The sequence below is a fragment of the Apis laboriosa genome, unplaced genomic scaffold (genome assembly GCF_014066325.1).
Source record: "Apis laboriosa isolate Shangri-la unplaced genomic scaffold, ASM1406632v1 scaffold18_cov149, whole genome shotgun sequence".
NCBI classification, from domain to species: Eukaryota; Metazoa; Arthropoda; class Insecta; order Hymenoptera; family Apidae; genus Apis; species Apis laboriosa.
The window spans coordinates 3,340,591-3,361,111 of NW_025222233.1; the positions used below are offsets into that span (position 1 = coordinate 3,340,591).

The window sequence follows — 20,521 nt, forward strand, 5'->3', positions numbered from 1 at the left end:
TTTTTTTAAATCTTTTATATTTTCTTTTCTTCTTCTTATATTTGATTTTCTAACAAATTAAATATTTTTTAATATAAAGCATAATTTAAAAATTATTCAAAACGATAATACGAAATATCTCATTCTGTATGTAATCGCGTATGTAAATTTATAAATCTAAATCATTTAATATTAAAATAGTTCCATTTGAATAATTGATTTTATATTTTTAAAATAATCGTGCGTGATTGATGTTAAATGATACACCAGCTGTGACTTCTTTTTTCACGTTAATGTTTTCCAAACTAATTATCTTGTTACTAATCTTCGAATCCAATTTATAATACTAGGTGTGTTGGAATATGACGTTAGTACTTCCATTCAAAATCATTGGGCATCTGTAGCATATAATTGAATTTTTTATATATTTATTTTATAGATATTTTTAAATAAATTTCCTGTTAAATGTTACAAATCAAAATATTGAAGTATTTTAATATCTAAATGTCTATAATTATTTAGAAAATATTTTAATCAAACTCATTATTATATTAATTAATATTAATATTCTGATTAATCATTAATAATATTATAATATTATAATTTTATGTACAACGTTTATAATAATAAATGATAAATGTAAGAACTAACTATAAAACAATTCCCTTTTTTAAAGAAATAATGTATTGTACAACTTCATATACAAATTATATATAACAAATGACAAACATGTATTTACACATTACGTATTGCTATATTATAAAATTATTACCGCTATATATAATACTTCGATAAAATAATTATCTTTTATATTTGAAATTCTTGTTATTTGTTTTCTATCATATAAATTACAAATAACTAAAAACAGATTTACAGATGAAAAAATGGAATATTACCATTTCAATATTTATTGGACTTTTCCATCAATGTATGCCTTCATGGCAGTTTGACATTCTACAGAACACCAATGCTGAATTAGCAAATATGTTTCTGATTCTAATGCCGCGTCCAATTTTTTTCGCAAACTGTGACGTAATAATGCTTTTGTAGCTTCCATAGACTGAAAATAAATAAACAGAACATTAAATAGTAATTTAGAATTCAGATGCAGATGAAAAAAATTCTAGATATATAGTATAAATATTAATTAATTTTGTATATATAACTGAAATAAGAGTGCAATTATGAATTGTTCTATTTTTATTTGTAATACAAGATGTCTATAAATTAATTTAATTGCAAAAATGTTTATTTTAATCCATTTTATGTTAGTAATAATAATTAATGTTTTTATATTATAATTAATAATAAATCAAATGTTATATTTAAATATTAAGATGATATATATATTATTATTTGTATATAATTCATTCATTAATATCAAATATGTACATAATATTTAAATGATCTCAATAAATATATAATATATAATATAGATTAATATAAATTTATATGAATGTATGATTAATGAAATATATGATTCACGATTTTGAATATCTAATTTAAGAGATTTTATCAATGTCTTAATGGAAGAAAATATTCTTGACAATAGATAAAAAAAACTTGGAAATTCATCTGTTTTATTTACAACAAATTATATATTTTCAACAAATCATATATGTGTGTAAAAATGCAAAATATATTTTAAATTTATATTAAAATTTTATATTATACTTAAATTTTATTAAAATCTAAATTTAAGAATTAGATTCTTTTTTTTTATATATATTCCAATAATAAAATTAAATACATATAAATATAATCAATAACAATAAAAGTTTATGATAAAAGTAATAAATAATTATAATATATATATTGATAACAAAAATAATTCTTATTTTACATCATATAATATAACTTTAAATTAAAATTGCTCAGAATCATATTATTGAAGGATCACATTTTTAAAAATATATATATTAATATAAATATTTCGAAAAATTTTATTTTATTTTTTTTTTATATAGAAAAAAACATGTGATATTTATAAATTTTATAAAAAAATATAATTTGATTATATCTGATTATACTTAACACTATATTATAGATATATTTATCCAGAAAATCATTTATATATCTTCAAAGATAGAAATAAAAAAAATGTTAAAGAATTATTTTATTCTGACTTACTTATAAAAGTTATTATTTTCTATTTAAGAATACATGATATTTATTTCAGAAACAATAATTTTATTAGATATAATATTCATATTTAAAGAATGACATCATGTATTATAAAAATTAATAAATATATTTATATAGAACCTAGAATATTTATATATACCTGTGAGGATTGTTCACTCATAGCTTTTAAAGTTGGTAATAATTCAACTTGAAATTTATCAGGCCACAAAACTCGAGTAACAAGACCAGCTCTTAATGCCTCACTAGCTGTTAGAGTTCTTCCACCTAATAATAATTCACTTGCCTGCAATTTTAATTTAAATTTGATTTAATATATATATATTTTAAAAATCATCATCATCATCACATTATAAATAAATGTATATATATTATAAATAAATATATTATATATAAATAAATGTGATATTTTTATATATGGTATGATATAATACTATAATAATATATACTATTATTACACACACACATACATATACTTACAATTGCACTTCCTAATATATGTAATAAAGTAAATACAGCAGCACCTTCAGCAATTTGTCCTAATTTACCATAAGGTGTACTGAATGTGGCTTTATCACTAGCTATCACAAGATCAAATAAAGGCAACATTGTTACCCCCAGTCCAACTGCAGCTCCTTGAACTCCAGCAACGATAGGTTTGTTAAATGATGCTAAGCTTTTAATAAAATCTCTAAAAATAAAAATAAATATATAAGTTTTTTTAAATAAATATAATTAAATATATAAATATATAATTATATTTTAATAATAATAATTATATTTTAATTATAATATTTACGTACTTAACAGCATCCGCCATTTCTTGGGCATGAATCCGTCGTTCTTCTTTATTTGTATGTAACAACATAGATAATTCAAGACCTTCGCAAAAACTACTACCTGTAGATGTTAATAAAACAACTCTGCAATCATCATCTTTTTTTAGAATAGATAATATTTCGCGAAATTCTTGCATCACCTAAAAAAAAAAAAAATGCTATTAAATAAATAGAAATATAGTTATAATAAAATAGAAAATATTAATTAGTTTTTTCATAATTTTATTACCTGTATAGTAAGAGCATTTCTTATTTTTGTTGAAGATGATGGTGTAAGTATTAATTGAACAAGATTTCCGTGTCGACGTACATTTATTTCTTTATTACTAAATTGACTTCGAGTTTCTATTTTTATTTTGTTATTATCCATTTCTTGCATTTTAGTAATATTTACATTTACTGAAATAATAATATAATTTTATTGAATATTTCATTATTTTACATAAGAATATTATTATTATCATAATTTGCTAAAAATATAAAATGCTTTTTGTTTCTTGAAATCATTTTTACCTTTATTTTTGCGATTTGTTGTTGAATTTGCAGATCGACTTCCAGCATTTACTACTGATAGAGCATTTGCAGCTTCTGCAAGACAGGCTGAAAGTTCATCTTCTTCTTTGGAAAATTCTTCATTATCATCTGGTTCATTTGCTTTGGCAAATGTAACTTTACTTTTTGCAGTTTTTTTTGTCTTTGATGTTACTTTACATGTAGCTGTACCATTTGATCGTGTAATAACTTTTCCTAAACCATTATTAGTTTCATCTATTTCTTGTGGTTTTGAATTTTTATCAGTTTTTTTTGAATCTAATTTTTTAAGACGTCCAGGAAGAAATATTTTATCCTCTTCAGTGTCAACAAAATCTATTCCTGTATCATTTTTTTGTATAGTTTTTTTTTTATTTTTTTTTAGATTTATTTTTTCATCTTGTGAATGTCGTCTTTTTGTAGATCTCAAAGAATGAGAGGTTTCATCAACTTTGATTCCTTCATTTTTTTCTGAACTATCAATACTAACTCTAGGACTTCCAGATGCACTGGAAAATGAACTAGATGAATGTCTCCTAATTATAATAGATGCATCTGCTGCATTTCTTATCTTTGCAGGTAAGATAAATTCTTGAGATGTTAAATTTATTTGTTTCGTTGATACTACTTGATCTCCAATTTTCTTATCTATCTGCATATCATTTAAATATATAGAAGCTCTTTTGGATCTTGGAGAAACTTTTGATACGCTTCCTGTCGAAGTACGTAATCTCAAAACAGCATTACGTACCAATTTTTTTCTAAGTTTAAGTTCACGCTGTACTTTCTGTATATCCATGACTTTTGCTTGAGATTTAGTAATGGGAATTAATCGTTTTTTATCTGGTTGTTCTACATCATATAATAAATTAACAACACCTTCATCTTGAAGCAATCTATCTATTTCATTAATAATTTTCTTTTTTGGTTTAGAATCTCCATTATTTTCTGTAGATCGTTTTGATTTTGGTCCTGATTTCTTTGATGTATTTAATTTAGCTTTTAAAGCAGGAGTTTTTTTATTGGAAGGTATGTTTTGTTTTAATATCTTTTTTACTACTATATTTCGTTTAGCAATAGGTTGTGATCCCTTTTTGTTCAGATTTTGTCTTGAAGGCTTTAAAGATATATTATCAAGTTTATTTAATGATGGACCAACTTTATTATTATTTGTGATTTGTTTATTCATTACTTCATCTGTTATTGTGACATGAACTTCATCATTAACAAGTAACGTAGTTTCTTTAGATACATGATCTTCAGTTGATAAATTAGTATCAACTGGGACTTGTGGTTCATTTTCTTGCGATTGCTTTTTATTCAATGAAACTTTACCTTTATATACTTTTTGACGTTTTACAATATTCTGTTGTTGTTCATGTTCTCTAGCTTTTTCTGTAAGTTTTCGTTTTCTACCTGATCTTGATTCATCTATTCGTACATCTTGAACATCTGTTTTTTTTTCTGAAATATGGGAGTCAATAATCAAAGAAGATGTAGAAAGATTAGATTTTGTATCTTTTATAAAATTATTTTCATTTATTAAATCAATATTAATAAATTTTCTTTCTGTGTTATGTTCATTTTTTTTTTTTATTTCTTTAGAATTTTTATTAGATGTAGATTTCATTGTTTTCTTTTTAGAAATTTTCTGTGTATTTCTTTTGATTGGTGTAACAGGTAATTCTAAAAGTTGTTTTAATGCTAGTTCTCTTTCAACTAAGGGATCAAGTTTTGGTGGAGTATTATAACCACTTTGTTCAATTTTTACTGGACGTTTTCCTTCCTCTGTTAAAATTGGTGGTTTCAAATTAGACCAATCAGGATCAACATCACCTTCCAATATTTCTAACAACTCTTTATTATCAGAATTGCTTTCTTTATTAGTTTCTGTATTATCTGATAAATTTTTATCACAATGAATAAGTGATTGAACATTAGGTTGAGGTAATGGTATAAGTGCTGGTAAAGAACTTCCTGGACTACCTACTAATTTGCTTGACAATCTCTGTGTTAATTTCTTAACAAAAAATATATCAGGTCGCGGTGGTGCTTCTACTATTTTTTGTTTCTCACGAAGTCGTTCTTTTAACGCTTCTGTTATTTCAGCTGATGAAGCTATTTGATTGGTTAAACTACGACCACGATTAATAGGCGTAATTTGTGTCTGTGATGATGAAGTTTGATTAAGTACAACTGTTTCGTGTGTTGTATTTTTTACAGACATTCCCACAGCTTGTGGTACAAAATAATTTACTTGATCTTTAAGTGATAATTTTATATTATCTTGTTCTTTTTTTATAACTTGATTTTTATCTGATTGTTTTTCTGATATTTGTATTTCCTCATTTTCTTTAATAATTTCTATAGCTTTCTCAACATTTGTATCTGGTTTTTTTTCAATGCATGTTATTTCTTCTTCAACTACTACAACTGTGTTTTCTTCTATTGCTTGTGTTTTTGTCTCATTTAATAAACTTTTTAATTCAATTTCCACAGTATCTGGTGTTTTAGATACTAATTGATGATCATCTTCTGCATTTTCATCACCCCAATCATCAAAAATATCTTGAATTACACTTCTTTTCTTTCTAGTTGTATCTATTTTATTTGTTTCATTTGTAGATATACTTTCTTCTTCTATATTACTAACATGTGTAGATGAAATGACTTCATTATGAATAACTTCTTCTTCTACATTAATTTTATGTAAACTATCATAATATTCAGTCTTGCCATTGCTATTTGTTTTTACTTGATCATCATATTTTTTTCCAACATTTTTATTCTCTTCCTTTATTTTTTCTGTTTCAAAGTTAATATCTACAGTTTCTGAATTATTAATTACTTCTGAAGTAGTAGAATTTATAGAATTTTTTTCTAAAGCAATATGATTTGAAACTTCTTTATTATCTTGTTGAACACAAGCTTCAGAAATTTCTGAATCTACAATTTCTGTTGAAATGACTTCAATAATAGTTCCATCACTTTCTTGAGTATAATCTATTAAATTAAATTCTTCATTTACAATTTCAGTTTTCTTTATTTCTTTTTGTTCCCTAGAAACATCATTTTCATCGGAATTTATGGTATCATCCTTTTTATGTACAGTTAAAACAATATTTTCTTCTGTACTTTCTACAGTTACTACCATCACTTCTGAATTACCATCAACTAATTTGGACAAATCTGCATCTGTATTTGTGACATGCAAAGTTTGATCTTTATTATTATCAAATGTCTCACTAAGTGTTTTAATTAATGCTTGACATTGAACATTACTATCATCAACTGTATCTATGTTTAAAACTGTACAAACATTGTGTTTTTCATAATTTTGTTCATCTTCATTCTTGAATACTTCAACATTGTTTGTATTTTCCTTATTCAAAGATTTGTCTTCTACACATTTTAAATTACTTTCATTTTTTTCTGTTTGATTTTCTTTATATTCTTCATTTTTTATATATTGATTATTATCAATTTGTATGTCATTTATTATTTCTTGTTTTTCTTCATTAATTATAACATTCTTTATGTTTTCTGTTATTTTACTTTTTTTATTTTCAATTTCTTTACTTGAATCTATTATATCATATTCATTTCTTGACAAAACATTTTGAATTATATTATTCGTACATTCTTGCAAATTTTCTTGATTTTCAGGAATATTCTCTTCATTGTGTACATGATCAATATTTGATTTTGATACTAATGAAGAAGGTATATCTACTGTTAATGATAATTCTGTTTTATTAATATCACTCTGTATTTCATCTATTTGTTCCATGGTAAAACATCAAGATTGTTACAATTATTTAACAAATTATTGATTGTCCTGTTGAGAAAAAAACAATTAATATCATCAATATTAAAAAAATTATAAATAAAATAATTAATTAAAGAAAAAATAAATATCAAAATATATTTGTTATTTATTTTATTAAATATAAAATAAAAGAAATTTGTTATTTCATAACCTTACATGGATTCTTTATCAAATCACATAAAAATAAACTTATCTTTTTCTCTGTCTTGAATAAAATAATTATAAACTATATTTTGCATAAAATAAATTGAAATAAATTTTAAAAGTAAAATCTATATTAAAAGCTATGGAAGCTACGTTAGTTAACTAATACATTTCGATATTCCTTAGGATGATAGTAAATAATAGCTTATAGATGATTTTTATACAATGATATAATTCATTATATTATTTTACAATAATATTATGTAATATATTTCAATTAATATTGTTTTATTTAGATCATTATATTGATTAATAGTATATTTGTTAAATACGTAAAATGATTTTAATGGCAGAATGAAGAACTTACCAACCAGGACTACCATGTCCATACTGCATAGATATCCGTGAAAATCACACATTATTTATATATTATTTATGTTTATTTAAAATTGTTTTTAGAAAAGAACAATTTTATTAATCAAATATTTTATATAAATCTTACTTTAGTAGATCTCAGAAAAAAGCAATTACTTTCTTAAATCCAAACACAATGTTTACAGGAATGAAATCGGAGGTTCATACTACTGTCTGTCTGTCTGTCTGTCTGTCTGTCTGTCTGTCTGTCCGTCCGTCTGTCTGTCTCTCTTTCTCTCTCTTTCTTTCTCTCTTTCTCTCTCTTCCTTTCCCCTCTTATCCTCTTATTATTAATTTAGATATTCTTTTTTTAAGTTTTTTAATGAAATTAAATTAAATTAAAAAATTAGAAAACAAAATTTTTACTTACAATTAAAATTTTATGTATGTTCTATGATATAAAAATATAAATTTTATATAATTATAATTGACAATTAATAATATAATTATAAGATTATCATCGATTGTTATATATCGTAATTAAACAATGATAAATTCTTTTGTAATTCTAAAGCATTATAAATAAATAAATAATATATTTATTAAGTTTTAAATATAAATTTAATATAAGTTGTAAAATATTATCAAATAAAAATAAGGAATTATTTTATTTAAAAACATTACTGCTAAACTAATTTTGTTATAATTTACAGAATTAATAATAATAATAATTTCTACTTAGTGTGTACATGTATATTAAAAGAAATCGAACTTCAATCTGTGTAATTAGTTTTAGCACTCATATATTTTTATTATACACATGTACATATATATTATTTTCATTATATACCAATAATATATATAATATATAATATATATAATATATTTTATACATATTTTCTTCATATATATTTTATATTTTCATGTATATATTTTTTTTCTTTCAAGAAATCCTCTTTTTTTAATTTTTATATAATATGTTCCGAATTTTTCATTTTAGAATATAAGCAGAATTATAAACAGATTCATTGCAAAAAAATATTTATAATAAACATTTTAAAGCTGCTATTGCATTTTTTCTTTTTTTTTTTTTTTTTTTTTGGTATAAATTGTTAATTTTGTTTATAAATTAGACAAAGAAAAATAAATAGAAGAATTTAATATCAGTAGCACCATCTTGTGAATGAAAGTTGAAAGCTTCAAATCATAATTAGTAATGTAGAATATGCAAAGAGGTATTCATGATATCACAAACAAAGAGAGCAATATTATGCAAAAAGGAGACAAAAAACATGCAAACTCTAATTGTATAATTTTATATATATAATATTATATATTAATTATATAATTCTTAATGTTATATCGGGAATATAACATGAAAAATTAATTAATTATTAGTTTTTTACATTAAAATTCTATATTTTTATTTTTGCAATTTAAAAATAAAATTTCAAATAATTTTCTACAATAAATTTTATTAAAAAAATTTTTTTAATTAACTATTTATTAATGATTATCATATAAAAGATATTTATCACTTACAGATTACCGATCTATAATTAAATAATAATAAAAAAATCAATTTAATATATTTATTTATTCATTAAATAAAAAAAAAATTAAAATAAATTATAAACAAAAATTTTATATGAATAGAGAAAAAACAATAGAAATGCATGTATTCATATTTAGAAATAAATCTTATAATAAATAATATAAAATTAATCATCAAAACATTGAACGTGGATTGTATTCTCATCTAATAATAAATAATTAATTAAAGAAATTTTTATGTTGGAATTTTCAGGAAAAATTATTTGAGTTTTTAATTTTAAGATACAAGTTTTAAAGTATGGAATTTTTTAATAGCAAAATAATAATTAAAAATATTAATTTTCAATATTTTTAATATGTGGAAGATATCAAAGTTAGTAATTTATTTTATCAATTCATTTTGTCTGTACCTTCTTGAATATCTTCTTGAATACTCTGTATTATTAATAAACAAGTCGAAATTTCCACTGGTATCACAAGATCATATTTAGATCATATTTATCACCATAAATATCTAAATATGATAATTCTTTAAAGATAAAATAAATAAAATATTGAAGATCAGTATCATTTCTTAAATATTTTTAAAGAAAGATATATATAAATTCCAAGAGATGGCAGTAATGACAAATTCTTATCTTATCTTTATTTTTTATTATTTTTCTTCTTGTTTATATTATTTTCATTTATGTCTTAGTTCAGAGATGGCGCTAATTACCTAATTTTTAACCTATTTATCCTTTTTTAATTATTTGCTATATTTGTTTAAATTTGAATCTCTCAATAAAAAGTTCTATTAAATATTAGCTTTATCATACATTTTAATTAAAATTATTTTTTAATATATTATTTTAACAATAATAGGTAAGTTTAAATTTTTAAATAATGTGTTCATATATACTATATATAGATGACAATGAAATAATTTTCTACTATTTTCTCTATTATTAATCTCTTATCATTGTTTTAAAAAACGTAATATGTGAATCGTAATTCTTTAATTTTTTAGGAATTTAATTTCAAGAGGTATGTGCATATTATTTTCTATAATTGAAAACGTGATTTTAAAGTGCGAAAGTTTATCTATTTTGATATATACATTATATATATATATATATATACACGCGATATATATATGATATATATACACGATATATATATATGATATATATACACGATATATATATATATATATATACACGATATATATACACGATATATATGATATAAATATATATATTTACGAAGTGATAAGAGTTACATGTATATTTATGGTGCAATATGTATATTTTTAAAATTAAATAAAATTTTTATTTTTAATCTTAAAAATTCTTAATTTGATACCTTAATTCTTATTTAAATAGTTTTATGTTATTATTAAACTATCTTCTATATCAACTGAATCTCATTCTTTTTTGTAGAGTTTATTTGTTACTATATTGTAACAAAAAATTTTATATCAGTTAAATAGTTAATTGATAATTGCGATAAATCTGGATAATCATTTTTATCAGTTTTATATGTTTATGAAAACAGTGTCTTTTATATTTTTTGATTACAAAATAATTTTATATGTGACTTGCATTACGTACATAACCTATAACGATATTTTTATTCTGAAATTATTAGTGAATAAAGTAAAAAATGTCAAAAATTATTATTGTTGGTTCATGCATGATTGATTTTACTTGGTAAGTGACAATTTTATAATTTGAATATCTAAAATTCATATTATGATACAATTTAATTTATTTAGATTGTATTTTCTCAAAAATTAAATTTTTATATTTTCTTAGACACATTTTATAGATTAGAAAAACATAGAATATGAATTCTATAGATATCATATTAAAATTTATGTTATGAGTAACTATAAATTATAAATTACTTTTATGATTTTAGTAAAAAAAATTTATTTTTTAGTTTTTCCTCTCGTTTTCCAAAACCTGGGGAAACAATAATTGGTAGAAAATTTGAGATAAAATATGGTGGTAAAGGTGCTAATCAATGTATAGCAGCTGCCAGGCTTGGTGCAACCACAGCAATCATTGCTTCTGTACGATTTTTATTTTTATTTGAATCTCTAAAAATATATATATATATATATATATTATTATATTATATATATATTATGGAATATATTTATGGAACATTTTTGAAAGGCATATTCTAGAATGTAGAAAAAATATGAAAATGTTGATTGAACTTATTTATAACAATTTATTAACAATTTAAATTATATATATATATATATAATATATAAGAAGTTTAAATTAAATTTGCATTAGATGAAGTGAAGTAGAGATAAAGTGAAACATTGATGTGATAGACTTGTCTCATTTTATCTAATGCAAATTTAAATTATTTAAATATAAATCTTATATAATCGACATTTTTGTATATCAATTTTGTTTTTTTGATCTCTAGGCTTAACCTTTCAAAGATATCGCATATATAAGATATATATATATATATAATTATTTCTTTCTTTAAATTTAAATTGATTTTGTTATAATAAATTTCTTTTACAGTTAGGTTCTGATAATTATGCTCAAGAGTACTTAAAAATTTTTAAGAAGGAAAACGTAGATGCTTCTCACGTTCAAATACAAACAAATATACATAGCGGAATATCACATATTACGGTTATCGACAGTGGTAAGTAAGCTTTTTAATTCTATAAATTTATTTTCTGGTATTTAAAATATACGAAATTCTTCAAAATTAATTAATTTTAGGCGAAAATAGTATCATAACTGTATTAGGATCCAATAAGTTATTAAGTTCCAATCATATAGATAACTCGATAAATTTAATCAAGAATGCTGCCGTTTTATTGTGTCAATTTGAAATACCTTTGGAAATTACTTTACACGCCTTAAAGCTTCACAAAAATTATGGTTAGTTGTTTCTCATGATTGTTCTTCTATAGAATTTACATATAGTAATTTTTATAAAAAATACAATGTGATAGGTCTATCAATTGTAAATGGAGCACCTGCTATGAAAAATATTGACTTGGAATTGTTGAAACTCTGTGATATATTTTGCGTTAATGAACTCGAGGTATTAAATTATTAAATTATTAACAAATGTTTAATGTTGTAATTTCTCTTTTTATTTAGATAAGATTAAGGATGGAAAGAAGATTAGAAAATTAATATATATTTATAGGCAGAAGTTACGAGTGGGATAACCTTCGACGGAAAAAGGAATATAGAACTTATTATGAATAAATTGTTGGATATGGGTTGCAATACAGTTATTATTACTCTTGGTAAACAAGGAGCAATATATGCATCTCAGAAGGATAGAACTGTTAAAAAGGTCTTCACTGCTACTGTTCAGCCTATGGATACAACAGTATGATTTCTCTTGTTCAGTATAAAAAGATAGATTATACATTTGCTACTTCACTTTTTATATGCTTTGAGATTTTTTAAGATTTATTCTTTTTAAATCTTTTTATTATTAATTTTTAAATTTGTTTTATTAGTTTTTAATCATTATCTAGGGAGGAAATTTCTATTTATATTTAATAATTAATTTACAATATATTGTATTGCTAATATTTACGATATATATTTAGGGAGCTGGAGATGCATTTCTAGGAGCTCTTGCATACTTTAAAGCTTATCACCCAACACTTTCAATGGACGAATGTATCCGAAGATCTTGTATCATTGCCACAAAATCCGTATTAAAATTTGGTACACATGCAAGTTTTCCGTACAAGAGCGATTTATCATCGGACCTGTTCATTTAAAATAATAAAATAATATATATTTTATATGAACGATAGATCGCAGCGATCTACTCATTTACTTCTTCTCTCTTCTTATTTTATCTATTTTTGTTTTTTTATATCTTATATATATTCTATATTTTATTCTTTCCATTTAAATTTAATAATAATAAAGAATTAAATAAATAACAAAAAAATAATGATTTATTTTTATGAAATGAATCATTATACTTATATCTTTATATTATTATTTAATTTTTAATTTTATTTCGTGTAATATTTCTTATCATATTCGATAATCAAGAACCAATAAAATAAATATTATCAGAAATGAAAAATTCTTTTATAAAGGATGTCCCAAAATTCACACAAGAAGTAATTTTGATAGAAAACATAAGTTTATAATTAAAAATTGTAAATTTTTTATTGATTCATAAAGTATAGGGTTATGTATGGAATAGTATATCGGGCTTCCACGGTGATAGCATATACGCACTCTTTTGTTGAAATTTTCCATGACCGTTTTACATAAATGTGACTGAATTTCGTTGATACAGCGCTTAATTTTCTCCTTCAAGGCTTGATGATCGTGGACATAACGTGGATGATTGTTGACATAAACCTTACTTCAAAAAACCCAAAGAAAAAACGGTACGATCTGGGCGGTCAATTCTGATCATCAAAATGAGAAATTACATGATCAGAAAATAACTTGTGCAATAATTGAATTGCTTCTCGAACTGTATGGCACCGTCTTATTGAAATTACATGTCGTCCATATTCATATCTTGCAATTTAGGCACAAAAAACTGGATTATCATCGCGATAGTGAGCATCATTAACTGTTATTGCCTGATTCATTCGAAAAAGAATGATCCGATGATGCTTCCAGCCCAAAATCCCCACCAAATAGTAATACATTGTGGATGCATTTGTTTCTCAACAATCACTCGTGGATTTCTGAATGACGTTGTAAATACGACAATTTTGTCGATTAACTAATTAATAATTAATCCATCAAAATGAAATTGAGCTTCATCACTGAAGATTTTGTTCGAAAAATGCGAATTGTAACTGCCAAACTTCATTATTTTTAAAATATTGTTCAACAATGAAAATGCGTTGTTCTTTCATGCAGCGTTCCATTTTTAATAATCCTGTCAACTGTCTTTTTTTTTTTTTTTCGTACAAAATAATTTACTTGGTCTTTAAGTGATGATTTTATATTATCTTGTTCTTTTTCTATAACTTGATTTTTATTTGGTTGTTTTTCTGATATTTGTATTTCCTCATTTTTTAATAATTTCTATGGCTTTCTCAACATCTGTATTTGGTTTTTTCTCAATGCATATTATTTCTTTTTCAATTATTATAACAGTATTCTCTTTTATTGCTTGTGTTTTTGTCTCATTTAATAAATTTTTTAATTCAATTTCCACAATATCTGGTGTTTTAGATACTAATTGATGATCATCTTCTGCATTTTCATCATCCCAATCATCAAAAATATTTTGAAAAAACACCGCACAAATGGCGCAAAATTCAAATCTTGCGTGAATTTGGGACACCCTTTAGCTAATACATGATATATTTTAATCATGATATATTCTAAATCATGATATATTCTAAAAAATAAAAAATATAATAATAGCGATTCAATTGTGAAAATAGATCACGCTTGATTTGGATTTTATGGATAAGTAAAATTTTAATAGAGTCATTTGAAAATATAGGCAAATCATGAATGAAGTTCAGTGCAAATATGATCATTGGAGATTGGTTTGAATTTCGTAATCTGTTATCCGATGGCAAAAATAGTAGTTACGCCAATATAATTCATACGAATGATCTACATATATTATATTGTTTGTCATTATGATTATTTTTTGTAATATATTTATTAGATAGCAAATAAATAGATAAATAGTTGCATAATGTCATAAATAAAATATAAATAAAATATATACAGACGAAATCAAATATAATAGTGATAACTATTTTTTGCAATGTCTTAAAAACTTGTTCAAAATTGTATCTTTTATTATTATATTTAAAAATTATCGAAATCGAAGTGTATGTTTTCTTATATAATCCAATTACAAAATATAATCTTATTTGTTAAGAAATAAAAAAATATCAAGAAATCAAGAAAAGGAATATTATTAAGAAGAATGTTTCCATTATAATGATCTTTCGACTTAAATTTTTAAATTTAATATTTTTAACTCTGCAATGGCACATTGGAAATCAAAAAAATTATATTTGCTTTCATTATTATATCGAAAAACTACAAATGTAAGATTTGTATAACTTTTTTTTAAACATTTAATTATGTAATCTAAGAATAAGTTATTTGAAAAATATATTGATAGAATTTTTTGCGTTATATATATTCGAAAAATATGTAAGATTCGATAATGATAATGCAACGCTATTTATTTAAATTTTATAAGATATGAGATATAATTCTTGGAAAAACACCATACCATATCAATGAGTCGTCACCATACCATAGCAATGTTCCTAGAAATGAGACAAAATAAGAGAATAACGAAGAAATCCGAAGAGTAGTTGTAACATAATATAAGGTGGGGATGATCACCTATTTACCTTAAAAACTCTCATCTCTGGATCGAGAGAATTCACTTTTTGATAAATCATCCAGTTTGATCTTTTCGAGAGAAAAGCCTTCTATTTCGAAAATTATCATTACAGTTATTCATTCTCAAGTTATACAAAGTGAAAATTCAGTGATCTTGATCAGACGTTTCTCAAGTACTAAACGACATTCACAATTTGATAATTTCCAATCTAACGCAGCAACGATTAAAATTTTAAACTATGTCGATATACATCATTACTGGGATTCTCGTTTGCATAATGTTCATTAACTCTACAAAGAAAGACTTAACGGAGGCAAAGGCTTCACCAGAGAGACTTCATATTCATCACAGGGGTGTCTATCGACGGTTCAACGAGATACATCATTTGATCGAAAATAATAATGAAGAAAATTTGAAAAATTTGATAAATTTATTAATGTTCAACGGTAGCGATGTTATGATATCAAAGAATGGGATATCGATCAGAAGAAAACGAACACATAAGAAAATTTATCACATAGAAGCGGAAAAATTGCAGAAGACAGCACTCTATAATTATACGATGGAGCCGCTTGGGGAGATTTTTGGCAGCTGGATGTCGCAATTGTATCACATTAAGTGTATCGATGCAAATCTCGGTATGAAATGTAATGGTCCCAATCAACCTCATTGTTGCATACAAACATATCAAGAGGTAGAATTGCCGGAATACGGAATGGAAAGAATTTACACGGGATACATATGTGCACATCTTTTTTCGAATAGGATAAACTCCGAAATATTTAAAATTCATGATTAATAATTATCAAAAAAAAAATTATGATAATAATTAATAAAATTAATAAGATAATAATTAATAATAATAAATAATAATTAATAATTAATAAAATTAAGATAATAATTTAACTTTTTTTAAAGTTCATTCGGAGAAAACTAATTTATTTATCATTTTTAATAGATAAAGTGTCTTTGATTTTAAGAAAATGTCTCGATTCATATTGTAACAACAATTTGTCAGATTGTATTAAACAAACATTAATTTTTTATCAATCAGATATAAATTACATAATTATGCATAATCTAGGATATTAACTGCAAATATAGACTAATTAGACCAATAAATAAATGTGGAATGTTCCGTAACGTCTGAATACGGAGAATCTCAATTTGCTTAATACTCGATATGCAATAGATAAGTATACATATATATTATGTAATTAACTTATTATCTATCCATTGGATCATTTGTAAAACGCAATCACGGTTACAAAATGCTCAAATTGTGTGATAAATGTGAAATATAATAATTTTTTATAATATTATTAACAAATTAATATTCTATTTATTGTTCTTTTAAATATTACTTATAAGTTAAAAATACCTGGATTTTCTGTATTTTCCATGAAAAAAGATTGCCAATTGAATACAAGAAGAGCAAAATTATCTATATAAGAAAATATTATAGAGACTGAACGAAATTTGATAATTTCTTTTTTTTTTTATTTTTTTATATAGAATTTAACATTAAATTTTGCCCATATAATATCTTCGGCAATCCTGATCGATATAATATAAATTTCGAAAAAAATGTTTTTGAATTTTGTGAAATTTAATGCTTTTTATTCGTATTTAATGTTATTAGATGTATAATTATTTATCTAACGATTAAATATTTTATACTTCTTCTACAGTTCTTTCTGCATAAATATATGAAATCTATATGATTCGAATCTTAATTTATTATTTAATACAAATATCAGATTATAAATAACGTTAATCTAATCTATTCCCTATTTCGTTATTCTTTGTTAGAAGTATTTATATTATGATAATAGATTTATATCATTTAATATATTATATATTTAATAAATTGATATTGCATAACATAATGATCTTTTTCTAATTCTTTTATACTTTCTTCCCTACAGTATTTTGTAACTGCAATTGAATTAAGCACAGACGAAGACGAAGCTGTAATTTTTTCTTAAATTGAGAAAGATTTTAAAATTCTAAAACTCATATATTCCACGAATACTTTTTAAAATATTCTTAATATCATTCAAAAGATTTTCTGTTATAAAAATTGATCAAAAAGATCAGTATTATCCATTCAATATTCGTATCGAAATACGAAATTCATGATTTTTCTTGCAAAACTTCTATCTTAAAACTGTTTCACATCTACGTGTTTTAAATCTATCACCTCCAATACAATCTCATCTCCAACTGTAACGGAATTCATTAATCTTTTGATAAAAAAAATGCTATTTATATAAATGTTTAATTCAAAATTTCTTCGAAATTTTAATCATCACACTTTCACAGTTGATCATACGCCGTTTAAGAAGTACGGCAGGAAAATCGAAAAACTGAAAGAAATCCTTATTACCATATTGGAATATTACAAAAAGAAAAAGGATTACGTCTCTCTTAACTGCACAAAAGAGACAATCGCAATAGTCGTTTATATAATACATAAGTTTATTTATAATACAGTATAATAAGTATATTTATAATACATAAGTAAAAATTCTCCTAAGGTTTCAACGCAAAAATATTCCCCAAGATCGTCAAGACCGATTATGTGTATTTATAAAAAAATTAAAAATGTATAAAAATTTGCAAAATACGCAACAAAATGATAGAAAATATCCAAAGTAAGATACTCATGAGTTATAGATATTTAAGAACTTTCTTCTAAGATCTTGTATCTTAACAATTTTCATTTTTGCTTATAATTACAATTACATCGAAATCTCTAATAATAACTATATATGTCATACATAATTATATATTACACATACATAAAATGCACTGTTCGCGTGTTACAGGAAATATCACGATACACGTCTGTATATATGTACTTACTGTATATATGTACACGTATATTTAATATTATATATTTGTGCGGAAACGATTATGAGTCAGCGTCCAACGATACTTGTTTTATGGTGTCTCATACCTTAAGAACAGGATGCTTATTTACGATATCGCTTAGAATTTCATTCACAAGGATTTCCTGATTTAAAAAAAAAAATTTTAATTTGAAAATTTTAGAATTTATTTTCGCGATATTTTGTACAAAAGTTTTCATTACTGGTTTTCCAGAAATATTAGGCAGGGATGACTTCGCATCTATCTGATTGCAAAGGGATTGCAAAAATTGGAATATGTATTAAACGATGAATATTGTAATTATTAAAATTGACGGAAGAAGGATGGAAAGATTGACTGCTTAATTATTAACTTAACTGTTTTAATTAACTCAATTCTCTCATATCTTCAAGTCGCGTATTTAAAGATCTATCATGAAATTCATCATGAATGAGATTATGTTGTTAGTGATGATAAGTGAGAAGATGAGGAATTAACGTCTTGTAACGTCCCAAAGGATTTCTTGGGATTGGTTGCTTCTTTTCAAGAGAAGATTGGATAATATCGTCATAAAGGCTAATTGATTAATTTGTACACATATTTTTCACGATGATGGATCTCTTTATTATGGAATATAGTATTTTTATTAGATCTAATCTTAAATATTTAATCGAGTCAAAAAAAGAAAAAAAGGAAGAACAATTTGAAAAATCAAATTATCATAAAATGTATAAAATTTCGACAGAATCAATGATAATCAATATGAATATTATTGTTCAAGATATTGTGCATAATGTATGATACAGATAAGAAGAAATTTCTCGGAAAATGCGAAAACGCTTCCCGACTAAGGAAATCATTCTCTACACCGATTTCCTCACGGATTTTTGTTCTTCGCGTGAAAGATCTGCGAAAAACATATCATATTTGTAATTTTAACTCGCGGAAATGATTATTCGCGTCACAATCTCATGCAATTTGTATTGTGAAATTGAGAGATCCTTCTGACGTGAAACATTATAGTTTCAGCAATAAAGGTTTTTTGTTTAGTGAAACAATGAGTGCATCATGCAAGTTTCCAATTGCGTTAGATGAATCTGTTAAAGATAATTAATTTAAACTATCTAATTAATTGAGCTCATAATATGTGATAACAGATTTAAGATAAATCGTTTTATTTTTTCTTAATTTTCATAGGAAACTTATATTCACATATATATAATTTTTTTTACTTACTTTATATAGGTTTGTACAACGTGAAGGAATAATTGATATTCAAAAAAATCAGATAAATATGTTATCGCCCCTTTAAAGTTGTCACTCGATCAAGATACATGCAATTACTATTCAGATATTCGTTTCGCATGTTAATTCAATGATTTCGCCACGCAATTTGATTCGACGTTTAAAACTTTTCTAATGATTCTAAACTCGATACGATCTTACCATATCTCTAAACTCTAAATATTCCGTAAAAATTGATAATAATTGAAGAAATAAATAAACGAATAATTCTGCTGGCTCGTGTAAAATTCAGAGGTATCTTGCGAGAAAATTTCCATCGATTTTATTCTACATTGTCGTTGCCCGGTGAAAAATATTTTCAATTAACGGCTCACAGAGAAGCGAAGGTATCGATAGGGGGAGAGAGAAACAGTTTTTCTGGTATCGGATTTCGAAAGAATAACGGCCGTTAAAGGGTTCATAACGAGCGGAAACGCGAACGGCGTATTCCGCGCTTTTGCGAGGCGGTACACTGAAATTTTATATTTTTCCCCGGCGCAAATAAGAACGTGAAACTTTCATATATATTTTTTTCTTTTTTCCTCCCCTTCCTTCCTCCTGTTTTTTTCCTTCTTTTTTTTTCTTCTCTTTTTTCTTTTTTTTTTTTTCTCTTTTCTTTTTGTTTTCCTCCCCGGAGAACTTC

At 23.8% G+C, this 20,521-nt stretch overlaps 3 protein-coding genes across 4 annotated transcripts; 2 read left to right on the forward strand and 1 right to left on the reverse strand.

Annotated features, from left to right (window-relative positions):
• Window positions 1–9: 9 nt before the first annotated feature.
• Window positions 10–8,039, reverse strand: LOC122711788. 2 transcript variants are annotated; one of them, XM_043930841.1, is made up of 8 exons: window positions 7,832–8,039; window positions 3,474–7,329; window positions 3,190–3,359; window positions 2,925–3,100; window positions 2,602–2,812; window positions 2,264–2,407; window positions 876–1,039; window positions 10–377 (listed from the first exon to the last, which is right to left on the reverse strand). In XM_043930841.1, the coding sequence occupies exons 2-7, from the start codon at window positions 7,279–7,281 to the stop codon at window positions 887–889; spliced, it is 4,662 nt and encodes a 1,553-aa protein (XP_043786776.1). In that variant the 5' UTR covers window positions 7,282–7,329; window positions 7,832–8,039; the 3' UTR covers window positions 10–377; window positions 876–886. The 2 variants fall into 2 exon arrangements, with proteins under 2 accessions (XP_043786776.1, XP_043786777.1); XM_043930842.1 differs by lacking the exon at window positions 10–377 and having other exon boundaries at window positions 641–1,039.
• Window positions 8,040–10,824: 2,785 nt separating this feature from the next.
• Window positions 10,825–13,314, forward strand: LOC122711910 (ribokinase-like). The gene is made up of 7 exons (XM_043931092.1): window positions 10,825–11,063; window positions 11,296–11,428; window positions 11,904–12,030; window positions 12,111–12,272; window positions 12,347–12,438; window positions 12,547–12,735; window positions 12,962–13,314. The coding sequence occupies exons 1-7, from the start codon at window positions 11,017–11,019 to the stop codon at window positions 13,136–13,138; spliced, it is 927 nt and encodes a 308-aa protein (XP_043787027.1). The 5' UTR covers window positions 10,825–11,016; the 3' UTR covers window positions 13,139–13,314.
• A 2,188-nt stretch (window positions 13,315–15,502) lies between these two features.
• LOC122711938 lies at window positions 15,503–16,528 on the forward strand. The gene has a single exon (XM_043931134.1). It carries the CDS (start codon window positions 15,959–15,961, stop codon window positions 16,517–16,519), a length of 561 nt encoding a protein of 186 aa, XP_043787069.1. The 5' UTR covers window positions 15,503–15,958; the 3' UTR covers window positions 16,520–16,528.
• Window positions 16,529–20,521: the final 3,993 nt, after the last annotated feature.

Coding starts and splice junctions, on each gene's coding strand:
- LOC122711788 (XM_043930841.1), bottom strand. CDS start 7,281: ATGGAACAAATAGATGAAATACAGAGTGATATTAATAAAACAGAATTA. Junction 2,813..2,924: donor GAAATGGCGGATGCTGTTAA/GTACGTAAATAT, acceptor TTTTATTTTTAG/AGATTTTATTAAAAGCTTAG. Junction 2,408..2,601: donor ATATATTAGGAAGTGCAATT/GTAAGTATATGT, acceptor TTAAAATTGCAG/GCAAGTGAATTATTATTAGG.
- LOC122711910 (XM_043931092.1), top strand. CDS start 11,017: ATGTCAAAAATTATTATTGTTGGTTCATGCATGATTGATTTTACTTG. Junction 12,031..12,110: donor TATTACGGTTATCGACAGTG/GTAAGTAAGCTT, acceptor AATTAATTTTAG/GCGAAAATAGTATCATAACT. Junction 12,273..12,346: donor AAAGCTTCACAAAAATTATG/GTTAGTTGTTTC, acceptor ACAATGTGATAG/GTCTATCAATTGTAAATGGA.
- LOC122711938 (XM_043931134.1), top strand. CDS start 15,959: ATGTCGATATACATCATTACTGGGATTCTCGTTTGCATAATGTTCATT.